This window comes from Rhincodon typus, chromosome 9, assembly GCF_021869965.1.
Source record: "Rhincodon typus isolate 14 chromosome 9, sRhiTyp1.1, whole genome shotgun sequence".
NCBI lineage: Eukaryota > Metazoa > Chordata > Chondrichthyes > Orectolobiformes > Rhincodontidae > Rhincodon > Rhincodon typus.
This window is the reverse complement of record NC_063340.1, coordinates 74,440,396-74,466,351: the sequence shown is the minus strand read 5'-3', so window position 1 is coordinate 74,466,351 and position 25,956 is coordinate 74,440,396. Positions and strand designations below refer to the sequence as shown.

The window sequence follows — 25,956 nt, the reverse complement described above, 5'->3', positions numbered from 1 at the left end:
CAAACTATGTATTTGTACTCCTAGATCCCTCTGTTCTACAACACTCCTCAGGACCTTACCATTTACTGTATAAGTCCTACCTTGGTTTGACTTTCCAAAGTGCAACACCTCACACTTATCTGTATTGAATTGCATTTGCCAGTCCTCAGCCCACTTCCCCATCTGATCAAGATCCCTCTGTAATTTTTGATAACCTTCCTTGCTGTCAATGATACCTTCTAATTTTGTATCATCCACAAACTTACTAATCTTGCCTAGTACATTCACATCCAGATCATTTATGTAAATAACAAATAACAAAGGTCCCAGCACCCAGCCCTGTGGCACACCACTAGTCACAGGCCTCCAGTCTGAGAAACAATCTTCAACCATCACCCTCTGCTTTCTACTATCGAGCCAATAGTGAATCCAATTAGTTTGCTCTCCCCAGATCCCATGCAACCTAACTTTCATGACTAGCCTGCTGTGCAGGACCTTGTCGAAGGGCTTACTAAAGTCCATAAAGATAACATCCACTGTCCTACCCTCATCCATCCTCTTGGTTACTTCTTCGAAAAACTCAAACAATTTGTCAGACATGACTTCCTGCCTACAAATCCATGCTGACTATCCCTAATCAGATCTTGACTATCCAAATATTGGTTGATCCTATCCGTTAGCATCCTCTCCAATAACTTGTCTACCACTGAGCACTTGAAGAATTCGTCATTGGTAGAATTTTTTTTTTATTTCAAAATATACTTTATTCATTAAAAATATCTTTAAACAGTCACAAATGCAGTTTGGTTCTGCAAGACAGTATATAAGGAACAAATAAATGTTAGTCTGTTTAGATATAGTCAAGCTCCAAAGACACGTCTTACTTGAACCAGACTATATTTACATGCATTTGAGGTACCAGGAGGATATGATAACTGACCAGACCCCCATTTAACTTCAGCAGGAAGATCTCAGACTTTTGCCACTGCGCCTTGGCAGCAACTGCCCCAAGCTTTACTGCATCCCTCAGTACGTAGTCCTGGACCTTGAAACATGCCAATCTGCAACACTCGGTCAGGTTCAACTCCTTGCTCTGGAAGACCAACAAATGTCGGGCAGACCAAAGAGCGTCTTTCACCGAGATGATGGTCATCCAGGTGCAGTTGATATTTGTCTCAGTGTGCGTCCTGGTGAACAGACTGTACAGCACGGATTGCTGCGTCATGGGGCTTCTCGGGACAAACCTTGACTAAAACCACTGCATCTTTCTCCAGACTTCTTTTGCAAAGGCACATTCCAGAAGGAGGTTTGTGATAGTCTTAAATACCCACTCCGCCTCAACTGCTTAGAGGGTGGCACACAATGACGCAGACAGGATTATTATACTTTTATGGAGACATCACGCAAAAATCCTGCTTCCAGATGAATGTTGTAAGAGCATGAGTCTCCTGGACAACTTTTTCCAGCAACATCACAATCAGATTAACTAGCCACTCATCACTGTTAGTTATGAAATCCTCTTTATGGAAGGATGTGTGGCAGATATCTTCTCTGAATCGTGAATTGCATTTCAAGGCAACTAAATGAATACACAGCACTTGTCCAATGTTAAAGGAAATGTAGAAAATTGCTTGTATTTACATAAGGCTCGTGTTTGATACAGATCATGAATCCACTAAAGTACTTTACAGTTGATTAAGTACTTTTGAAATATGACTTTTAATGTTGAGAAATATGGCAGCTAATTTATTTTCACAATGTTGAAGTGTAAACATTGGCCAGGATACTAAGTGAATCCCACACTCTTCAAATACTGTATGGGATCTTTGTGCCTGATCTTAATGTAACTATTCAGTGTAATATCTCATTTGAAAAACATCACCTTTGACAGTAAAGAACTCTCTCGGTATTGTATTAAAGATAATCCAGAAACACATGCTCAAGCAAAAATAATAAATGGAAACATTTCCAAAAGCTAAGTGAAAGAGGTTCAATTATACAACTTCATGTAGCCCCCAAAAATTGAAGAAAGCATTCTCAGGTTTTGTGTGCCTTCCCCTACTATTTCCACAGATTAAACAGATTTAACCATGCATTTTCTCGATTCATTTGCTTCACAAATTAACAACCAACCTGTTCCTTTGTAATTTTTCCAACAGCAAAATACACAGATTGTGGACTGGAAAAGTAAAAGCCTGAGACTGCAGCTGCTGGAGTCATAGCCAAGGATTCTGTCAATGCAATTCCTGTGCAGAAAGTAAAGAGAAACTGTTTCAGTCTGATGTCGATGAGGCAAGACAACTAAATATTAAATCTTCACCATTTATTGAATGTGGAGCACAGGAATGAGCCCTTTGGTCCACGATGTTGTGCTGAACATGACGCCTAATTAAACTAATCCTTTCTGCCTGCCCTTGGTTCATATTTCTCCATTCCTTGCATATTCATGTGCTTATTGTGAGATAGTAAGACCTGCCGATGCTGGAGTCTGAGGTAACACAGTGTGGGGCTGGAGGAACACAGCAGGCCAGGCAGCATCAGAGGAGCAGGAAAGCTGACGTTTTGGGTCGGGCCCCTTCTTCAGATTCTGAAGAATCACACACTTTCCACTGTGTAAAACAACTTGCCCCTTACATCTCCTTTGAACTTTCCCTCTCTCACTTAAAAGCATGCCCCCTAGTTTTAGGCATTTCAACTCTGGGAAAAAGATTCTGACTGTCAACCCTATCTATGCATCTCCTAATTTAATAGATTTCTATCAAGTCTCCCCTCAGCCTTCACCACTCCAGCGAAAATAACCTGAGTTTTTCTGGCCTCTCTTCATGGTTCATACTCTAATCTACACAGCATCCTGGTAAACCTCTTCTGCACCATCTCCAAAGCCTCCACATACTTACTGTAATGTGGCAACCAGAGCTGAACATAATTCTCTAAGTGCAGCCTCACCAAAGCCTTATAAAGCTGCAACATGACATCCTAACTCTTGTGCTCAGTTCCCCAACAATACAGAGAAGTATGGCATATGCCTTCTTAACCACCCTATCTACTTGCATGGCCACTTTCAGGGAGCTATGGACTTGAACCCCAAGATCCCTCTCTACATCAACGCTGTTCAGGGTCCTGCCATTAACTGTATACAGTTTCCTTAACAATTGATCTCCCAAAGTGCAGCACCTCACACTTAACAAGGATTAAGCTCCATCTGCTATTTCTCCACCCATTTCTTTTTTCTCTATTCATTTGTGAGATGTGGGTGTCGCTGGCTGGCCAGCATTTCTTGCCCAACCCTTATTGCCCTTGAGAAGGGAGTGGTGAACTGCTTTCTTGAACTGCTGCAGTCCTCCTGCTGTGGGTTGACCCACAATGCTATTAGGGAGGGAATTCCAGGATTTTGACCCAGCGACAGTGAAGGAACGGCGATATATTTCCAAGTCAGGATGTGAGTGGCTTGGAGGGGAACTTGCAGGTGGTGGTGTTCCCATATGTCTGATGCCCTTGTCCTTCCAGATGGAAGTGGTCATTTGGAAGGTGCTGTCTGATGATCTTTGGTGAATTTCTGCAATGCATCTTGTAGGTAGTCCACACGGCTGCTACAGAGCGTCAGTGGTGGAGGAAGTGGATGCTTGTGGATGTAGTGCCAGTCAAGCAGGCTGCTTTGTCCTGGATGGTGTCAAGCTTCTTGAGTGTCGTTGGGGCTGCACTCATCCAGGCAAGTGGGGAGTATTCCATTACACTCCTGACTCGTGCCTTGCAGATGGTGGACAGGCTTTGAGGAGTCAGGAGGTGAGTTACTTGCTGCAGTATTCCTAGCTTCTGGCCTGTTCTTGTATCCACTGTGTTTATGCGGTGAGTACAGTTGAGTTTCTAGTCAATGATAACACCCAGAAGAATGTTGATAGTGGGGGGATTCAGTGATGGTAACACTATTGAATGTCAAGGGATGTTGGTTAGATTGTCTCTTATTGGTGATGGTCATAGCCTGGCATTTGTGTGGTGCAAATGTCACTTGCCACTTGTCAGCCCAAGCCTGGATATTGTCCAGATCTTTTTGCATTTGAACATGGACTGCTTCAGTATCTGGTGCTGAACATTGTACAGTCATTGGCAAACATCCCCACTTCTGACCTTATGATGGAGGGAAGATCATGATGAAGTTGCTGAAGATGGCTGGGCTGAGGACACTACCCTGAGGAGCTCCTGCAGAGATGTCCTGGAGCTGAGATGATTGACCTCCAACAACCACGAACATCTTCCTAGGTGTCAGGTATGACTCCAACCATCGGAGAGTTTACCCCCGATACCTATTGATTCCAGTTTTGCTAGGGCTCCATGATGCCACACTGAGCAGGTGCTGCTTGATAGCACTGTTGATGACACCTTCCATCACTTTACCATATCTGCAAGCGATCTATATCCCGCTGTATCCTTTGACAACCTTCTATATTATTCGTCATTCCACCGATCTCGGTATCATCTGCAAACTTACTAACCCTCCCATCTACATTTTCATCCAAGTCATTGATATACATCACAAACATCAGAGATCCCAATGGAACACCACTAGTCACGGACGTCCATCTTGAAAAACACCCTTCCACCACTATCTTCTGCCTTCTATGAGCAAGCCAATTCCAAATCCACGCAGCCAAGTCACCATGGATCCCATGCATCTTAATCTTCCGGATGAGCCTACCATGAGGGGCCTTGTCAAAAGCCTTATTAAAATCCATGTAGACAACATCCACTGCCGTATCCTCATCGATCACTTTTGTCATCACCTCGAAAAGTTCAGTCAGGCTAGTAAGACATGACCTGCCCTGCACAAAACCATGATGACTGTCCCTAATTAGGCCTTAGTTGTAACTGCTACTCTAACCATTCACAAACCCACAAATCAATTCTGTCTGAATGTATTAAATGAGTCTTAGAAGTGAGTACCTGTAATTTCCTCAATACTGGCCAGATTCCACATCGTTATTTTCTCAGTGTGATCGGGTTGGCTTGGGTATCCTGGAGCTGGACGAATTCCCGCATATTTGATTCTATGCATATCAGCAATATCCAGGCTCTCATCAGGGGAGTATCCCCAAAATTCCTTGCGGACTCTTGAGTGCATCTCTTCTGCAAATGCCTTTGAAGTATCAAAATAAAGTAAAATATATCTCTGGAAAATAACTTACAGCATCAAAGCAACAAATAAGATTATTCATAGGTTAGTTAAACAAAATTATAATTTCTTTGCACTTTGCTGTTTACAGAACTGAACATTTTGACAATTTTGCAAAGCAATAAATTCCATTTCAGCATGTTGACCTTTGAACTGTGTGCATGTAATATGCACTAAAAGCCACACCTCACTTATTATCTCAATTGTTACATATTTATTAAATACTTCCTAAAAACAATGAATTAACATTAGGTCTAAACTGCCTCAGGTTTTCCAAAAGAAGATTCAAAATGCTTTGGTGTAACTAATGTTAATCAAATCGATGTTTAGGATATTTTATAATGTTTAGGACACTATTTTCAACCCATTCTCGGAAGACTGAGTGTATAGACACTGCATGTATGAGCTATACCCACTGCTTAAATTCCCACGTGAAGTTCACCTTTAAACTTGGTGTGGCTGCAGGGACAGGGCTATGAAGAGGTGCAGTTCTGAGGAAGGGACCCGAAACGTTAACTCTCATTTCTCTCCATAGATGCCGCCAGACCTGCTGTGCATTTTTGTTGGAGGAGTGAAGGGGGGAAATCGGGTTGGGGTTATCCCCATACCCAGCCCCTCTCTGTACCCCTCTCTTCCCTCCTATCCTGACGCCCTCTTCTGAATATGCATAGCTCCTTAGTGTACGAGGTCATCAGAAAGCTTCATGATGCAGCATTTTTGGAATTGTGCACAGGTGTTTCCAGATAGGCGAGCATGTGCAGTTTCAAGAATTGCCCGGTATCCACAGATACTGGCTTCAGAATGTGAACATTATTGGCAAATTATCACCTACCCCGATCAAAGGTGATTAGGTAGCAATTTTCCACTTGAAGTCTATGTGGAACAGTACAACTATTGATTTTAGAAAGGCACTTCCAGGATTTTGATTCAATAGCAGGGCAGGATTTTCAATATAATTCCAAATTAGGATGATGTGTAACTTGTAGCTGTTTACATGGGTCTGCAAGATGGTAAAGGTTGTGGGTTAGGAAGGCGCTTTAAGGGAGACTTAGTGAATTGGCGCAGCACTCCTTCTAGATGATACATGCTGCTCCTGCTATGTGCCAGTTGTGGAGGGAATACATATTTAAAGTTTGTGGATGGGTGACGATTAAACTGGTTGCTTTGTCTTGGACAGGACTAACCTTGAGCACTATTGAGCTGTACCCATCCAGGCAAGTGGAGAATACTCCATCATAGAATAGATCACAGAAGATCACAGAATCCCTACAGTGTGGAAACAGGCCCTTCGGCCCAACAAGTCCACATTGACCCTCAGAGCATCCCACCCAGACCCATCCCCCTGTAACCCACCTAATCTACACATCCCTGAACACTACAGGCAATTTAGCACAGCCAATCCACCTAGCCCGCACATCTTTGGACTGTGGGAGGAAACCGGAGCACCCAGAGGAAACCCACGCAGACACGGGGAGAATGTGCAAACTCCACACAGACAGTCGCCCGAGGGTGGAATTGAACCCAGGTCCACTTTGAGGCAGCAATGCTAACCACTGAGCCACCATGCTGCCCAAAGTCATGCATGTGACTTTCTGCTTGATAGATGATGGACAAGCTTTAGAGAGTTAGGAGAGGTGTTCCTCACTGCAGAAGTTCCAGCTTCTGTTATCCTCCACAGGATTTATACAGCTGTTCCAGTATGTTTTTGATAAATAACTCCCAGATGTAAATATTGGAGAATTCAGCAATAGTAATGCCACTGAATGTAAAGGTGAGATAGTTGGATTATTTTACTTGCCATTTCTCAGCCCAAGCCTAAGTTTTATCCAGTATCAGGAAGAAAAGAAATGTTTTAATTTTTTGTAAGTCATCTGGTCCCAATGACAATGCTAATTATTTTGATAAAGTCATGCTGTAATTCACTGAATTTCTTTCTAAAGGGGGACAGTTTTCTTTAAGAACAGTCTTGTGACTTTTGTCATAACGGCTTCTGATGTGTGCAAATATGATTCACTAAATCACAGAAAATATGATTGTGACTTAAAACCTTGTCAAATGATTTTCATGAAAGGACATTTTGTTTAGAAAATAGTTTTCTTGCCAATTTTGTGTTCCACTGCACAATATCAATATTTTCATACAATTTCTTACTAAATGACTGAAATGCTAAATTGAATTTTAATTTGTTTTGAGGCTAAAATTAACTTGCATAAACAGAACATGAGGTGTGGACCGATGATTGGTTCAGTACAAACCACTCATGTTGCATGGTTTTTTTCAGTTGTTTTAGAGAGATGATCTCTCAGGCCATCTGACTGCTCCCTGTCTGGAAAATTCTCTTCGTCCATTTCTAACAATTATGGACTTCATTTCTTGAACAGAACCTGCAAGCTGCAATTCTGAATTGTTTTTTGTTCCAGCACCTGTGCTAGTAATTTATTCCACATATTACAGAATTGTTTTTGTATTTTAAAAAAAAGCTTGTTTTGTTTCCTTTTTTATACATATAAAAGACTCTGTGCTTAATTCTGTACATGGCAGGAAAATCTTTAGATCCATAATTTTCAACCACTGATCTTTATCTCTTTGCATGCAATGGTATATAGTTACCCAGTGCAGAAAAGCAGGTTGTTTAGAGAAGTCTAATCACCTCCTGCTCAACTTTTTATTTTACACCCAGTAATTGGCATTAATGCTCATATACAGCAGCATGCAATGCTAACCATCGAATAAAGGTTTACAAAGGTTAAAAAAAAATCAATTATTTTGATGGCTTAAAAGTATAGAATAAGAACATAAAATGTTTCTCATTCAGAAATTCTCTTCTTGCACTGCACAAATTCAGCTCTTACTTATCCATCCTTTGTAGAATTTATTTTATCCTTACAACCTGGACAATTCCATTTCAATTCATTCATGGGATGTCGGTATTGCTGGCTAGGCCAGCATTTATCAGCCATCTCTAATTGCCTGGGGGCAGTTAAGAGTCAACCACATTGCTGTGGGTCTGGAGTCACATGTAGGCTCATTAGACTTTTAATTACAGGATCTCGTGTAATTCAAATTCAAGCACTTGCTGTGGCAGGATTTGAACCCAGGTCCCCAGAACATTACCTGGGTGTCTGGATTAACAGTCCAGCGATAATACCACTAGGCCATTGCCTCCCCTATAATTAGCTAAAGCTAAACTCAAGATGGAATTGTATTTAAGTTTCAAAGGGGGTGGCTAACTCATTGTTGACGTGAGAACAAAAATTATAAAATACAAAATTATCCAATATGAAAATGTTAGTTTCCAATAAATTTGTAAATTGGATTGTAAACTCTAGTTAAGTAACCAAATATCAGTCTTACCTCAACTAGTCTGTCTGCCAAGGCTTTAACCATTATGCTGCTGTAGTCATCATTCTTCTCCAGGTATTGCTTGCTCAGGAGTTCGGCACCAAAGCATGCCACTGCAAACAAGCCAATATAATCTGGCACGCCAGAATCCCTGGGTGCTATGAAGTCCGAGATGCAGCAGTACTGTTCTGTGCTAATGCTGCCCTTGTCCACCTGGAAAATGTAAAAGTTGAATCAACTGTATTTACTGGCAATCTACAACAATCATTATGATTGCCCACAGGGATACTGCCTTATAAGAGAAGTCAAATCCATAACTGTGACTCTAGATACAATAACATATACCGTATACAGAATGCACCAACAACTATGTCACTACATCCACTGTGATGGCAAAATTCCCACGAGGGACAATGTGACACTGGCAACATTTAATCTATTCCCTATAACATTTCATTAATGCAAAAACATCTAAAATGCTTATTGTCTTGTGTTTGCAACTATTCAGATGTTCGCTGAATTGTGATTATTCTACTACAAAATCAAAGAGATGCCAGTTGTAAACACAAGGGTTTCATTTTTCCGTATTTTTCATTGTGGACTGAAATGGGAAAAGAAGATTTGTTTTAAAAACCAAGGATTATTGAAGATTTCTCCACTTTTTAAAAGAAAGTAAATCGGACACTCATTGTAAATGCTGTTTACACTGCTGTATACAAAGAATAAAACAGCACAGGAACAGGCCCTTCAACCCTTCAAGCCTGCAGTGACACATTTTACCCTTTCATATTAAAACTTTCTTCACTTAACGGGATCACATGCACTTTATCTGATTTATCTGATCTGTATGCATAAAGTATCACATTGGACAGTGCATTTACCAACAGAGAAACTGAAGGAACAATTTTTTTAAATTGACAAAAAGAAGTCTTACCTGTTGCCTTAAACCGTGAAACTTAGCTATTGGTTCACCAGTGCGGGGGTAAGTATCCTCTGCAAACAAATGTATATCATCCCCAACACTTTGAGCTGGCCAGAATCCTATAATTCCCTTGGCAGTCAATCTCTTTGCTTCAATTAGGGCATTCAGCATATCCTGTGCATCTTGAAACACTTTCTTGGCTTCTTCGCCTACAAGATGGTTAACAAGTTAAACCTATTATGAGGACAGGATGTTGAGACTGGATGGTATTGATGCACCAATTTCTCCTGCATCAGTGCATGGCAACTTCTGGCCTGGCTTTACAACTGCTAATGTAGCCAGTGCATGCAGTTTAAAAAAAAGCATATTGCTCGGGCTCTTGTGTGGTGACAGTGTTCCTTCCTTTAAGTCAGAAAGTTCAGGTTCAAGTCCTACCTGCTCCAGATGTGTATCATTACATGTTTGAATAAATTGATTGATTAAAATGATGAAACATATATTGCCAAGTATATATTGATAGCTAAAGAAAATAACAAGATGGAAGAGTAGTTTTATTGGCACTTACCAACAGTCTTGTCTCTAAAGATTTTGGGATACCCACGATTCGGGTACTTTCCTTTCAGCTGCCAAACATCAAAGAAAGGTTTCCAATCAATGTAGCTCATCAATCTCCGTAAATCATAATCTGCAAAGGATTGGGTGCCAATAAAAGTTGGTTTCACTGTAAAAGAAGGAGACAGTTCTGAGTTTTAAAATTGCAATAAACAGAGACCACTGGGTTAATATTTATTAATTATTTTTCTCTATGTATTAATTGCTCTTCATGTGGACAATCATTTACATTATGGTAGCTGCTGTAATCAAACAAGTTTATCTAGTTCATTTATTAAGTCACCTGGAATCTGTTAAGTCTGTGAAAAACACATTCAGATTGAACAGCAGCCTTGTTCTATAGACAAAGTTGACGAAACAGCATTGTAGTTACCCGTTAATAGACATCTCACCACGTCCTGACACCTGGAACTCAGTTTGAAAATGTTACATCATTCCTGCCGTCGAGAAAGGCCTCGCCCGGCTTCTCTCCACACTTCATGTCTATAAAGACCCTAAAAAATTCTGTATTATGTCTGAAAGTGTCCCAGGACAACACTCTCAAATTTCTTGCACCAATTTCTCCTGCATCTTGAGAAGGTATCTTCGAGTTTCTACATGGTGTCTTTCACAGAGTGTACTGATGATAATAAAACTTCTCTGTTAGAGAACTAAGAAACAACACTGCACTAAAAATTCCAATGTTTATTCTAAATACTAAAACATTTCAAAAGTCTGGTACTTTGGCTGTTCATCTCCCCAAAAGCCCTGAAGTTTTTCTCTCAGAAACACTGATTCTCAATATTAACCTTATCATCCAGATTATTTTGACAGGACTAAGGCCTTGGGCAGTGTTGTAGAACAGAGTGAACTAGGGGTTCAGGTACATGGTTCTTTGAAGTTTGCTTCACGTATAGATAAGGTGTTTAAGGAGATATTAAGCATGCTTGCCTTCATTGCTCAGACCTTTGTACATTGGAGTTGGGACATTATGTAGAGGACATTGGTGAGGCCACTTCTGGAGTACTGTGTCCAGTTCTGGTCACCCTGTTATAGGAAGATTATTATTAAGCTGGAAAGGTTTCAGAAGAGATTTATCAGGGTGTTATTGGAAATGGAGGGTTTGAGTTACAAAGAGAGGCTGGATAGCCTGAGACCTTTTTTCACTGGAACGTAGGAGGTTGAGAGGTGACTTTATAGTGGTTCATAAAATAATGAGGTATAGATAAGGTAAATGGCAGGTGTCTTTTTGCTAGAGTGGGGGATTTCGAGACTAGGGAGCATATTTTTCAGGTGAGGGGAGAAAGATTTAAGAAAAGACAAGGAGCATTTTTTTTTAAAAACACAGAATGGAATGAACTTCCAGAAGAAGTGGTGGATGTGGTACAGTTACAACTGACTGTTAGATAAATACATGAATTAGAAATGTTTAGAGGGATATGGGTCAAGCGCAAGCAAGTGGGACGAGTTTGGTTTGGGATTATGGTCAGCATGGACTGGTTGGACTGAAAGGTCTGTTTCCATGCTGTATGACTCTATGACTTTGAGTAGTAACATTAAGCATACATTACTTCTCACTGGTACAAGCAGGCAATGTAAGCGATTGGGATTTTACCCATAAAAACAAAGCTCAGAATAAGAAAAAGGACACTAGGATCATCAGTTCTATGCCTTTCATGTAAAAGATCTCGATCACTGGTAAGCCTCCACATTCAACTTCCTAAACTCCTATGTGTACCATATGAATTTATTACAATCTCCATGGACTGAATTTTACCAGAAATTGACCAGAAAGTGTCAATTTTGCAGCTGTATGGAGGGTTTTTTGCTTTGTGCCATCCTGAGATTTCTTACGCTATTTTTTTGAAACTTGTCTAAATTACCGACACATCACGCCTCGATGGCATCCTAATCATTGTAGCTTCCCTCTCAGCACAGGTAGAAGTACTTGCCACTACTGCAATCTCCTGCGACTCCCAGTGCCATTTTAAAGCCTAGATGTCCCCAGGAGATATAGGTGGTCTGGTTGATGCACTATTACAAATAAAATAACATCTTCTCATTGAACAATGTGGGATCATCACATGCCCGAAAGTCTTCCAATGGTTGAAAACTATCACTTTTATTCAGCAACAGTGAAGAATTAAACAAACAAAAAATGCATTTGCTTCTGGGAACAGATGGGGAACATTTGCCTTTTGAGCAGCAACAGATTTACCGTCAATGAGCGATCACTGCACTCAACTCATATCTATCAGAACAGGATGTTGATTAAGTCCTGTCTGACCTGTTGCATCGACACCATACTGAAGGTGATGTTCCTCTTAGAGGCATAGAGCTGTACAGCTTGGAAACAGACCCTTTGGTTCAACTTGTCCATGCTGACCAGATATCCTAAAATAATCTAGTCTGATTTTCCAGCATTTGGCACATATTCCTCTAAACCCTTCCTATTCATATACCCATCTAGATGCCTTAAATAGTGGCATCACATTAGCCAATCTCCAGTCTTCCGGCACCTCACCTGTGGTTATTGATGATACAAATATCTCAGCAAGAGGACCAGCAATCATTTCCCTAGCTTCCCACAATGTTCCAGGGTACACCTGATCAGGTCCCAGGGATTTATCCACCTGTAAGACGTCCAATACCTCCTCCTCTGTAATATGGACATTTTTCAAGATGTTGCTATTTATTTCCCCAAGTTCTATATCTTCCATATCCTTCTCCACAGTAAACACTGATACAAAACACTCATTTAGTATCTCCCCAGTCACCTGTGGTTCCAAACATAGGCAGTCTTGCTGATCTTTAAGGGGGCCTATTCTCTCCCTAGTTACTCTTTTGTCCTTAATGTATTTGTAGGATCTCGTTGGATTCTCCTTAACCCTACTTGCCAAAGCTATCTCATGTCCTATTTATTTCCCTCTTAAGTATACTTCTACTGCCTTTATAGTCTTCTAGCTACACACTCGATCCCTGCTGTCTATAACTGACGTATGTTTCCTTCCTTTTCCTGACCAAAAACCCAATTTCTCTAGTCATCCAGCATTCTTTACACATCTACCAGCCTTGCCCTTCACACTAACAGGAACCCTTGTCCTTCACACTAACAGGAACATACTGTTTCTTGACTCTCATTATCTCATTCTTGCAGGCTTCCCATTTCCAGCCATCCCTTTACCTGCGAATATCTGCCCACAATCAATTTTAGAAAGCTCTTGACTAATACCATCAAAATTAGCCGTTCTCCAATTTAGAACTGTAACTTTTACATCCGGTCTCCTTTTCCATCACTATTTTGAAACTAATTGAATTATGATCACTGGTCCCAAAGTGCTACCCCACTTACATCTCAGGAACCTGCCCTGCCTTGTTTGCCAAGAGTAGGTCAAGTTTTGCTCCTTCTCTAGTAGTACATCCACATTCTGAATCAGAAAATTGCTCAATGCCCTCATCTTTCACCTTGGAAGACCACTGCCACTCTCCAAACTCTTCAGAATCTATTGCATCCCTTTGCAGAGCACGTCATGCAAAGATTATGTGGCATTGTTGGTCTGAACTGTCCTGCAAAACTGTCCAAGACTGTCTAAGTATCGGAACCTCATCTTCAGCAAGCCTGTTGTCTGCTCTGCTTTGGATCTGGTCAAAAAATGGGCTGCAATTCAGTCTGGGGTTTGCATAATGTAGTTATCAGCCACATTTTCAAACGGTAGCCCATGTCCCCCAGGAGTCATCCTTGTAAGGCATCTGGCCCTTGATGGTTTTGTACAATCCAACAGATTGGACTCCAACAAGGAGGGCTATGGAACACATCTACATGAATCCTTGACATATGGACCGCATTCCAACGAATGCAGTATAAGCCCTGTTATGAAAATACAGCAGATAATAAATGCTGTTTGATTACTGATACTTTATCCCTAAATCTCAACACCACCCAAGAAATCCTACGGTGGGTGAGTCCAAAACTAGACGGCATATGCTTAAGGTGAGAGAGAAAAGATTTAAAAAGGACCTGAAGGGTAACTTTTTCATGCAGAGGGTGTGTGGAATGAGCTGCCAGAGGAAATAGTGGAGGCTGGTACAATTGCAACATTTCAAAGACATCTGGATGGGTACATGAATAGGAAGGGTTTAAGAGGTATATGAGCCAAATAGGAGTAGGTTAGATTGGGATGTCTGGTTGGCATGGACAAATTGGACCAAAGGTCTGTTTCCATGCTGTATGAGTCTATGATTCAATGACTCCAAATGCAACATTGCATATAGGGGCGTGTTGATGAATACTTACACTTCAAGGTGAAAATCAGCTCCAATGCCCCTGTGCAGGCTATGAGATCTTTGCTTTTGTGAACAGTGGGCCACGGTGTCACTTTTGAGGTTGCCTGTGCTTACTTTTGCTTCACAGTGATGAGTAACTTCAATCTGCAATGGCATGGTCAGGATTGCATATGAGCAGAATCTGCATCTCACATAGTTGGACAATGCGTGCATTTCAAATGCAGGGTTCAATGAAAACAGACGTCTTCAACCTATACTGTGTAAGTGCCTGATTAATGCAATTGAACTTTGAAAATCCTGAGATTGTTGACAAGTACAGCCCACATGCTCAGACAGAAAATTAACATTTACTCTGTCCACTTTGGGTGTCATCAAAACAAAGTTCCAGTTTATGATTTGCAAGAGTAAGGAAGGCAATGCAGGTTGCGATCAGCACAATGAGTGACCTGCTCAGCCCAGGAATCAACGGGCACCCTGAATCTCCATTTCCCTTTCTTCCTCATACTTCCTGTTAAGCCTATCAATACAGAGCTTCCACATTCTTCCAGGCACCTCTGAATTACAACTTCATCTTTCAACATTACTCTCTGACTCAAGCCCTACAAACTAGCAATGTTAACTATAATTATCAACCTGCACTGTTTGCATCAGTGAAGTAAGGGTGGTTAGGACCCTCATTAATTACCCCCGCCTTGCATGCCATCCAAGGCATCGGGGTCACCATCCACCTTTATATATTGAGACTCCCTGCTGTATCCTAGCATGCTGCCTCCAATCCCCATTACTGACTTCCCCAACTTTCCAACCACAGCAGTGGTCTGCTGATGAATTCCCTAACTTTCAATGAGCTAACCTCCAGAGATAACTGTGGTCAGACTTGGACAGACATCCCTGACTGATGAATGAATAGACCCAAGACTGCTGTCTATATAGTTCCTCCATCTTAGAATCCCTACAGCATGGAAACAGGCCCTTCAGCCCATTAAGTCCACACCGACCCTCAGAGCATCCCACCCAGATCCATCCCCCATTTAACCCACCTAATCTACACATCCTTGAACACTAGGGGCAATTTTGCATGGCCAATCCACCTAGCCTGCACATCTTTGGACTGTGGGAGGAAACCAGAGCACCCAGAGGAAACCCACGCAGACACAGGGAGAATGTGCAAACTCCACACAGACAGTCGCCCGAGGGTGGAATCGAACCCGAGCTCCTGGTGCTGTGAGGCAGCAATGCTAACCATTGAGCCACTGTGCCGCCCCTAAAGGCTGACATACGATTCCCCTGACTGGTTTAAGATAACTAGCTGCAGAACTGGATGAATACAGCAGGCCAAGCAGCATCAGAGGAGCAGGAAGGCTGACGAGAAGGGTCTAGACCCAAAACGTCAGCAACCCTGCTCCTCTGATGCTGCTTGGCCTGCTGTGTTCATCCAGCTCTACACCTTGTTATCTCAGATTCTCCAGCATCTGCAGTTCCTACTATCCCCTGACTGGTTTTACTGGCCCTGCAGGAATGACCGTGGCCTATACCCTTAACTGTAGTGATACACAGCCCCTGACCCTGACAGTCTGAAATGACTGCTGATTGTGTCTAAGCCCTGGATGAATTTCAGATATTGCATGCAAACTACTGAACTGGAAACTCCTGACAGAATGTTGTCTCCCTGGACCTAAAAACGACACCCTTTAGACTTTGAGACACTGCATGTGCTTCAACCAATAGCTGTGTGTTTGCCACATACATTGCTGGCACATGGTGCAGATGTGACAGCAACATGTCTAATACTTTGACTGACCGCTGATGACCATGACATGCAGACTAGTTTTGTGTCAGCACTAAAAGACGAGGCCAGACAAGGCAGAGATGCTGTGCACATCCAGGTAGGTGTAAAGTGAGAAAGCATTAAGACAGCAAGTGAAGCCCTGAGATGCACCCTGGTTCAACCACAAATTGTCCTGCATGCTAAATTTTATGGCAGCAGCATTACAATGATAGGTGCCTGCAGGCTTCAAAGTGCATTTAAATATAGAACTGTATTGTAGGTAGGCTAGAGATGTGCCATGAAAGTATGGTGACGATGGTACAAGTCTGATGTCTATGGGCAGGGTGCAGGCACTTACTGTCTATGGGGCATTCCATGAAACACTGGGGATTTGATGTCCAAGATGGAGGGTGGGAGGAGCAAGTAGCCAGGTGGAATTTTTTTTTTCTTCTTTATTCATTAACGGGATGAGGACTTGGCTGGCTACGCAGCATTTATTGTCCATCCCTAATTGCAGAGAGGGCAGTTCAGAATCAACCACATTGCTGTGGGTCCAGAGTCACATGTAGGCCAGACCAGATAAGGATGGCAGTATACTTCCCTAAAGGGCATTAGTGAACCAGATGGGTTTTTCCTGACAATCAACAGTGAATTCATGGTCATCATTAGATTTTTAATTCCAGATATTTTATTGAATTCAAATTCCACCATCTGCCATGGCAGGATTTGAACCCGGGTCCCCAGAATGTTATCCAGGTCTCTGGATTAACAGTCCAGAGACAATACCACTAGGCCATTGCCTCCCCAGGTACCTGCGCTGACTTTCACATTGGGAACGTTGTCATCTAGTTTTTAAATTCAGCAAGTGGGAAAATGAGAAACTGCATATTAATGAAGTGAGGTTAGGTAATAGTGGTATGCTAATGCATTTAAATGGACCCAGCAGGCCTCTCGCTGTTCATTAGAAAGATTCTTATCTGGCCATTCAACATGTGGTTGGAGGATCAGACTTTCTCTTTTCAATGTGGAGAATCTCATTTCTGCCAGTCTAGTCCTATTTTTCCCAAATGGCTCACCAATGCTCATGTCAAGAAAGGGGTTGGAGAGTTCCACCCTATGTTCCTTTGGCCATATTGAGACAGACAGATGTGGCATAACATGACAGCAGATTTCCCAGGAGATAGCAAGGAAGCAGCAGCAGTAACATTCTCCAGAGGGGCTGTGCTGATTACAGGCACTTCCTGCAGTGAATTAAAACGGAACAACTCTATATGATAAAAATATAAAATGAGGACCAAGGTGGGTCTAGAAGATATCTCTGATTCCTCCTGGTACAATTCTGGCAAAAAAAAATTGCCTTGATGCTTTCCTATGAATTCCAAATGATGCAAGGTGATGAAAACAAATGAATCAAATTCCACATTAAAAATACCTTTCAAAATAGTTTCTGCAATAGTTATTCAAATCCATCTGTGACAAGAAGAATGTTACTAAATAGATACACTATGTTATTACTCACCTGGCTTAGGATGAGAAAGCCAGTCTATGTGGAACCCTCTATTTCTGGCTTGCTCTAATGTTAAATAATTTCTTTCCTGCAAACAATAAAATTCTGATCAATGAACAGACAAATTACCTGTGACACTCACCAAATATATCAAATTTCCTCATCAGCATAACTGCCAAAATAGAATTGCCAAAACTCATTGGAAACTTAACATTTTGAAATTAGAGCAAGAATAAGGCAATTGATCCATTAGTTCACTCTTTCCTGAAACTGATTTCCTTAACATGGATTCACATGCAGCCAATTTCACAATACAAGGTTTAGCATAAATATTTATTTATTTTCCTGAACTAAATTCCGAAGCAATTATCTATCCTTACATCTCTTAACACCTCAACCCAGATCAATTCTCATTCACAGAAAACATTACTTTCTCCCATTCCCTCAGAAAAAAATGCAATCATTACATCTCAGTATCTAATGTATAAGCTAGTGTATAAACTGACCATTAAAGTATCATAATAATCCTGTCGAATCTCTTCATATTCTTCAGTTACTTCCTCAAAGTAGTCATCCTTACGGTAATCATCTAAAAGTTGAGAGCACTACAATTTATAAAACAAGGGAATAATTAGACTTAATGAGCTAAAAAAGCATTCAAAGCAGCATAAAAAAACTCCATGTGATACATGCTCATAGACAAGATTATAGCTGAACAAGGCATTGTAAAATGTGTGACAACAAGGTGCAGGGCTGGATGAACACAGCAGGCCCATTGTAAAATGTGTCTTTTCCCAGCAATATGCAAGTTCTGTACTACCAAATGATTATTACTAATATACTTTATAAGTTTGAAACATTTTCATTCAATGTGAAAAATTCTGATGTCTGTCTCACATTTAGGAAGATTCATTGAAGCTGTTAAATATTTAGGGGTCCTATTGTTCCAAGCATTGATGTAGGGAATTGAAAATGACATTGTTTGTGCAATGGTGAGTTTTTAGAAATGAGAATTGGAAACATCAGTTCCTGGGAATAGTAAGGTTAGAAATTGGAGATGAAAGGACTGTGTTTGTGTGAAACAAGTTCAAGAAAGTTATCATTGCAGGAAACTTATCTAGCTCTTCTAAAAGGCCAAACCCAGCTTTCTCAAGCCAACTAGAAAAATCACAGGGATTATTAAAATATTCGTATGCTCAAGAAGCCTAATAACTGAAACATCTGTGTGGCACTTTAGTGCCAATTCAAAACGGCAATGGTTGGAGCGTGCGATACTCGAGTTTCAGTTCCACTGACCCTATTTTGAGTTGCCACATAATTAAACTAATCTGGGTTGGTTTACATCAATTTGACTACTATTTTAATAGTATATTAAGCCATCAGTCACACATAATAGAAATGACCTTGGTTTAAATACTGTTGCTTATAAAGTTCTTTGATTTTCAACTGCACAGGTGATTAGATGAAGAATATCTGCTAAGTCCTTTAACTATTAAATGGGAAGGTACATAAAATAAGCCAGAACAAAGAACTTCAAAATAATCTTAAATTATAAAGTAGTTGCGAGAGCAATCTCACAAGAACACTTACCACAACAACACTCTTAGAAGCATCTAGGACATGAATAGCAGGTGCATTATACTTTGGTGCAATTTTGACAGCTGTGTGTGTTCTGGAATGAGAAAAGTAACTCTGATCATTTGCATTTACTTGATTCTGAGTCAATTTAAAAATATATTAGTCAAGATTCACACTGGTTTAACTGTTCAAGGCAGTGAGTAGCTCAGCCATAAAAACTAGAAAGGTGCTTACTCTGCACAAAGTTTTCAGATATTAGCCACTGTGGTAGCAAACAAAACCATGCTGGGCAAAACAATCTTAGTTAGATTCTATACGTCAGGATCAAGCAAACATGATCTCACTAACAGTACGTGAAAGGAAATAATGAATATAGTGGACATAAAGCCAAAGGCTTTCGGGGAGTAACTGTATCTTTTTCATTCTGGATTGGCTGTCAACATTTACTGCTGGTCCCTAATTGCCCTTGAGAAGGTAGTGGTGAGCTGTCTTCTTGAAATGCTGCAGCCCACAATGCCAACTGAGAAGGAATTCCAGGATTTTGACCCAGTGACCCTGAAGGAACGTGATATATTTCCAAGTCAGGATGTTGAGCAGCTTGGAGGGGAACTTTCAGGTGATGGTGCTCTTATGTATCAATTGCCTTGTACTTCTAGATGGAAGTGGTCATGGGACTGGAAGGTGCTGACAAAGGGGCCTTTATGAATTTCTGCTGTGCAACTTGTAGACGGTACGTGCTGTTGCTACTGAATGGCAGCTACAGAGTGGATATTTGTGTATGAGGTATCAATCAAATGGGCTCCTTTGTCCTGAATAGTGCCAAGTTGTGAGTATTCCATCATACTACTGACTTGTGTCTTGTAAATGTGGACAGGCTTTGGGGAGTCAGAGGGTGAGTTACTCCTTGCAGGATTCTAGCATCTGGCCACTGTATTTAGATGGCTCGTCCAGTTCAGCTTCTGGTCAATGGTAACCCCACGGTGTTTATAGTGGGGGATTCAATTATATTAACACCACTGAATATCAAGGGACAATATAGTTATATTATCTCTTGTGGAGATGGTATTTGACTGGAACTTGTGTGGTGCAAATGCTGCTTTGCACTTTTCAGTCCAAGTCTGAATATTGTCCAGGTCTTGCTGCATTTGGACATAGACTGGTATAGTACCTGAGGAGTCACAAATGGTGCTGAACATTGTGTAATTTCATCAGCCAACATCTGATCTTATGATGGAGGGAAAGTCATTGAAGCAGCAGCTGAGGATAGTTGGGTATTAATAGGACAGGTTATAGATGGTAAGAGACATGATTAGTGAATTCAGTGAACAAGAAACAGGTGCCATTGTGCAACAGTTTTACAAAAGCATATCAAATGAATGTCACTTTATACAGTATGCACAATATCCTAGCAGATTATATCATTTAACTAGGCATAGATATGTAATGCTTTAACTTCAACCTTTCTTTTCAGTATTTAATTAACCTTGAAACGATAGGACATGCTTTAACCTTGGGCTCTTCACCCTAGTCTTGCTGAGCTAGTGTCAGCGGTAAACATTATGTGTTTACTGATGGATCTTTTGCACAAGTTATAATCAGCACTAGTCTCATGGGTACTGTATCTAAGGGATGGTCATTTAATGAATTTGATAGAGAATTAACCAAACATCTCTTTGTATCCTGTTCTTCAACTTACATTAAAAATGCAGGGTAAATTATTATTCCATACTATATTATCATACCTTTTATACTGATGTCAAAATACTATAAAAACCTAACAGTAGTGATGGAAGCAACACAAGTGAATAGAGGTGTTCATGAACAACAGGCCATGGAAAATTAGTAACTGATACCAATTGCAATGCAGGTACTATTTCTAGAAGCACCAGGAAGCACCACAGTTTAATAACATGCCCTGCTAAAATTACTCTTCTTGGCTTGTAGATGGTAAGTAGTCAGTTGGTGGAAGTGCTGAGGGAATTTAGCACCAAATAGCTATGTTCTAGCTAGGATGTAACTTAATGTTTCTGTGAAGATTTGGTGGGGGTGGAGTGCGTGGGGTGAATATCGCCTGAACAATGAACGAGAAAAAAATGGGATGAATAGCTATTGAACAAACATCAATGGTCCAGCCACTGTTACTTAATTAAGAGCTGCATTATGTAGGACAAGGGAGATGGAGTACAAAAGTACACAAGTCTTGTTACAACTATACAGGTCATTAAGCAAAGTCACATTTGGAGTACGAGGTACAGTTTCTGTTCCTGTGCATAGACAGGGACGTATCGCAATACAAGAGGCTCAGAGAAGTCAGATTCCTAGTGTGAACTAGGGGGTATATAGCAGTCTCCCATTTAAGACTGAGATGAGGAGGAATATCTTCTCTCATAGGATCATTCACATTTGGATAATATTCTATTCCAACTAGTTACTTACTTTGAGGTTGTTGCTCCACCAATCAGTAAAGGTATTTTCATACCCAACCGTTCCATTTCCTTGGCAACATATATCATCTCATCCAAAGATGGTGTTATGAGACCTGATAGTCCAACAATATCTGTCATAAAATTTAAAAGAGAACATGCAGTCAAACCCATTCACAACACTGATGTTTCAACTAAATCAACAGTTGGTCAGATGTGATTTCTACTGCGTCTAAAAAGCCTGTGGATTTGAACTTAAAATCTTAGATACAGAATTGCGCAAATCCATCAGGTAGAGACCAGAAATATAAAGCTAATTAGAGACAAGCATTTCTGAAGTTACTTTTATGTATTTCCTGGCAGCTGATTAAGAAGGTTCTGGCAGAGGTGAGGTTTGGGGGTAGATTAACCACTCACCATTGTGATCTGGATGCACAGAGAGCGAGACAGTGAAGACAAAGTAACTTGCTTTCAAATGCACTAAATTCAAATCTTTTCTCTCAGCATTGTTTAGTGACCAGTTTATCAATCTTTAGGGAACCAGAGGTGCTGAGGGATTGAGACTAAACCTAAATTTATATGTAATTTCCTTGGAAAACAAAATCAGCTTCAAAGCATACAGCTTCTTACCCACTGCAATGATGCACACAGAATGCAAGAAGGAAAAACACAGCATGAAAAATAAAAACCTATATGCATGTAAAAGAGTTTAGCTGCTAAGCTTATTTAATAGAGTCAAAGAATTTGTGGTCATTTGTACCTGCTTTATTCTCGATAGCTGCTCGCAGTATCTTATCACATGGAGTCATCACTCCCAGATCAACCACTCTGTAACGATAATTACAACAGTTGTAGAATCAAAGTTCGGATTTGAAAAATAATGAAAGTATGCATCCTCAGTCTGGTTATCCCAACAAGACACGCTATTATGAACTTTATAATGCTCAATTTAAAGGTCACATCACTTTTGTTGTGTGTGTGAGAAACGATTTACATGATGTTCACTGAATTTGATACAGATACCAGATATCTGGTTCAGAGTTTAAGGTAGAAATTTAGATTTATTTAATGTTGTCACTTGTGCCTAGATACAGGATGTTGCCACGTTCTGGCAGGAATAAATAAACCTAAAAGATTTGTAACTGTAATTTCAGTTAAGATTTTAATGTGCTGCATTAGATTGCATTATAATAAAAGCCAATAACCCATCTTTCCTAAAACCAACAGCATTACAACAACAGATTTTAAAAGTCGGTATTCTACACAGTTATTACCATTTGCTTGACTGTTTTGTTTATTGGAAATACTCTTTACAGATCATTTAGAATTTTTCGAAACTGATTCAATCCTTATTCCTTTCTAATTATTTGTACAACAACTTTTTTCATGCTTCTACGAAATTATAAACACTGAAAACAGCTTTAAGTTGAATTACTGGGTCTGAGGGAATAGGACTGGATGTTGAGCAGCCTTTGTAACTTCCACTGCAAAATATCTAACAGAGCAATAGTTAATCCATTAACACAGTTACCTCAATTTATAATGTACAAAGGTGCATTTCATTAGACAAATAACTTCTTCCCTCCGACCAAACTCTTTTAAGTTTCAAACTTATGCAAATTGTAAATTGTTACAACTGAGATGGGAGACGTGTATTCACGGTCTAGTGCCATGACTCCTTGGTTTACAACATAAATTTACGCTTTAGAATCTTCTGGGCTTAATATTGAGCTCAACACCTTCAAATTATGAACCACTCTCAGTCCTTCCTTTTTTTTTAAAAAAGCTTTAGTTGTTACATTCTCTGTCAGCATGTCTGTCCTCTCTCCCCTCCCCCCACGCCAGTGAGACTGTTTTTCCAGTCTGGCAGTTTGGCACACAACTATTCTGCCATTCTCACATTCTGATCACTTAATATGAACTGTCAACATTCTTTCTCCCCCAAGACTCCATGCTCTCCTCTCCACACATCACATCAGTTTTGAAGAGGAGTCATCTAGACTTCAAACGTTAGCATGCTTTCTCTACATTGATGCTGCCTGACCCACTGTGATCTCCAGCATTTTTTGTTTTCAACATATATTTAATTGTTTTACCGAGTTCCCAATATGCCAATGATATTCTTTTTCTATATTAGACTTAGCATGAAGATCCTCCAAGCAGGTTTCTGAAATACATACAATGTTATTGATTTATTATAAAACAAAGCTCGATCAACAGAAGTTGTTCCACACACACTCTCACAAGCTAAAGGGGAAAAAATGCATTTCTTTCCACAGTGATTCATTTTGGGAAAGAAAACACTTTTGGGTAATAATGGTTAGTTCTTGAAGAAAATAAAAAGTGTGGAATGTTCACATGGCTGTTGCTCTGAATTTTTGACGTATATAAACAGTCGCATGCAGTTGCATCTTGGGTCTTGCCACATGCAGCTGGCTTAAAAAACTCATAAGAATCATGAAGTCCTCCAGACACACTTCAGGCAGACAATCAGGTTTCAGAAGGGGCACACAAAAGGTATTGCAGAAAGGTAAAGTAATTGTTGCAGATTTGTGGTGATTACAGTTAGATCTTTCTTTCAGAGGGTATTCTTGACACATCCATTCTAAATCTAACAAGAAATTTTAGCAGCTATTTGTCAAAATAACAATAGCAGATTATTTAAAACCTACATAAAACAATGATTTTTTAAAATTCACTCACTGTGTACAGACCTTGTTGGCTAGGCCAGGATTTATTACTCATCCTTAGTTGCTCTTAAGGTAGTTGTGAGTAGACTTCATATACTTTTGTAATCCACTCGGTGTTGGTACACTCACAATGCCATTAGGGAGGGAGTTCCAGGAATCTGACTCAGTGACGTTGAAGGAATGGCAATATGTTTCCAAGTCTGAATGTCAAGTGGTTTGGTGGGGAGCTTGCAGGTGGTGGTGTATCTGTTGCCCTTATTCTAAACTGTAGTGGTCGTGGATTTGGAAGGTGCTGTCCAAGAAGCCTTGGTGAATTTCTGCAGTGCACTTTGAAGATGGTGTATACTGCTGCTGAGCATCGGTGGTGGAAGGTGTGAATGTTTGTGGATGTGGTGCCAATAAAGTGGGTTGCTTTGTCCTGGATTGTGTCAAGCTTCTTGAATGTTGTTTGAGTTGCATTCATCCAGGCATATGGAAGTATTCCATCACACTCCTGATTTGTGCCTTTGGGGAGTCAAGAGGTGACTTACCTGGGCAAGATTCCTAGCCTCTGACTTGTTCTTGTAGCCACAGTACTTATATAATTAGTCCAGTTCAATTTCTGGTCAATGGTAACCCTATGTATGTTGATATGGGAAATTCAGTGACAGCGATATCATTGAATATCAAAATGGTCAGATTCTTGTTTAAAATGGTCATTGCCTGGCACTTGTGTGGCATTAATGTTATTTGGCACTGGTCAGCCCAATTCTAGAGATTGTTCAGATCATATTGTTCTTGGGCATTGAATGTTTTATTAACTGATGAGTCTTATGATGGAGAGAACGTCATGGATGAAGCAACTAAGGATGGTTGGGCCAAGGACACTTGGACCAAGGGTACTAACCTTAATTTGAAAAGAATTACAACGCTGGAAGAATAAAAAAAAAGTACTAACAAGTGGAAGACGACAAGATATGTCGTAGTAAGTTTACCTGAAGTTGTTGCAAGTCAATACCACACCAACAATGTTCTTGCCAATGTCATGAACATCTCCCTTCACAGTAGCTAAAACAACAGTGCCTTGATATGGGCTCTGAAAAAATAATACAATCTATTGATTGTTTGCATTTAGAAAACTGTACTGTTAAAATTGTTTGACTTGGTTTACAAAACTGTAATTAGACAGAAATTACAGCATAGAACAGTTAATTTAGACCAACTAGGCTGTCACAGCATCAATACTCCAGCTGTTGGTTGGTTCACTGAGCTGTCTGGTTTTCATGCAAATGTTTCGTACCCTTTCTAGGTGACATCTTCAGTGCTGTACAGCCTCCGTTATTGTACCATTGTTCTGTTCCGTTATCCGGTCTGTTACGATGGGTGGTTCTGTTTCCGGTTTTGCTCCGTAGTGGTATGTAGATACGGTCTATTTCAACATGTTTGTTTATGGTACCAGTGGTTGAAAACCAGGCTTCCAAGAAGTCTCGTGCTTGTCTTTGTTTTGCTTGTCCTAGCACTGTTACGTTGTCCCAGTTAAACTGATGCCCTTCTTTGTTGGAGTGAATAGAAACGAGGGAGAGTTGGTCGTGCCATTTTGCTGCGAGTTGGTGTTCATGTATCCTGGTGGTGAGTTTCCTGCCCATCTGTCTTATGTATTGCTTCTCGCAGTTGCTGCATGGTATTTTGTATATCGCATTTGTCCTGCTCATTGCGGGTATGGGGT

The 25,956-nt window shown here is 40.5% G+C and overlaps 1 protein-coding gene across 2 annotated transcripts in view; it reads right to left on the bottom strand.

Annotated features, from left to right (window-relative positions):
• The window catches only part of mtr (5-methyltetrahydrofolate-homocysteine methyltransferase), a 60,739-nt gene that overhangs the window by 3,892 nt on the left and 30,891 nt on the right, over nt 1-25,956 (bottom strand). For both annotated transcript variants that reach the window (XM_048600766.1, XM_048600765.1), the window contains 11 exons: nt 25,226-25,326; nt 22,322-22,389; nt 21,575-21,695; nt 19,151-19,232; nt 18,067-18,165; nt 17,573-17,648; nt 9,976-10,131; nt 9,423-9,619; nt 8,501-8,701; nt 4,918-5,110; nt 2,113-2,225 (listed from right to left, as the gene is read on the bottom strand). In XM_048600766.1, coding sequence (XP_048456723.1) covers nt 2,113-2,225; nt 4,918-5,110; nt 8,501-8,701; nt 9,423-9,619; nt 9,976-10,131; nt 17,573-17,648; nt 18,067-18,165; nt 19,151-19,232; nt 21,575-21,695; nt 22,322-22,389; nt 25,226-25,326 — 1,407 coding nt within the window. The remainder of the gene's footprint in view (nt 1-2,112; nt 2,226-4,917; nt 5,111-8,500; nt 8,702-9,422; nt 9,620-9,975; nt 10,132-17,572; nt 17,649-18,066; nt 18,166-19,150; nt 19,233-21,574; nt 21,696-22,321; nt 22,390-25,225; nt 25,327-25,956) is intronic.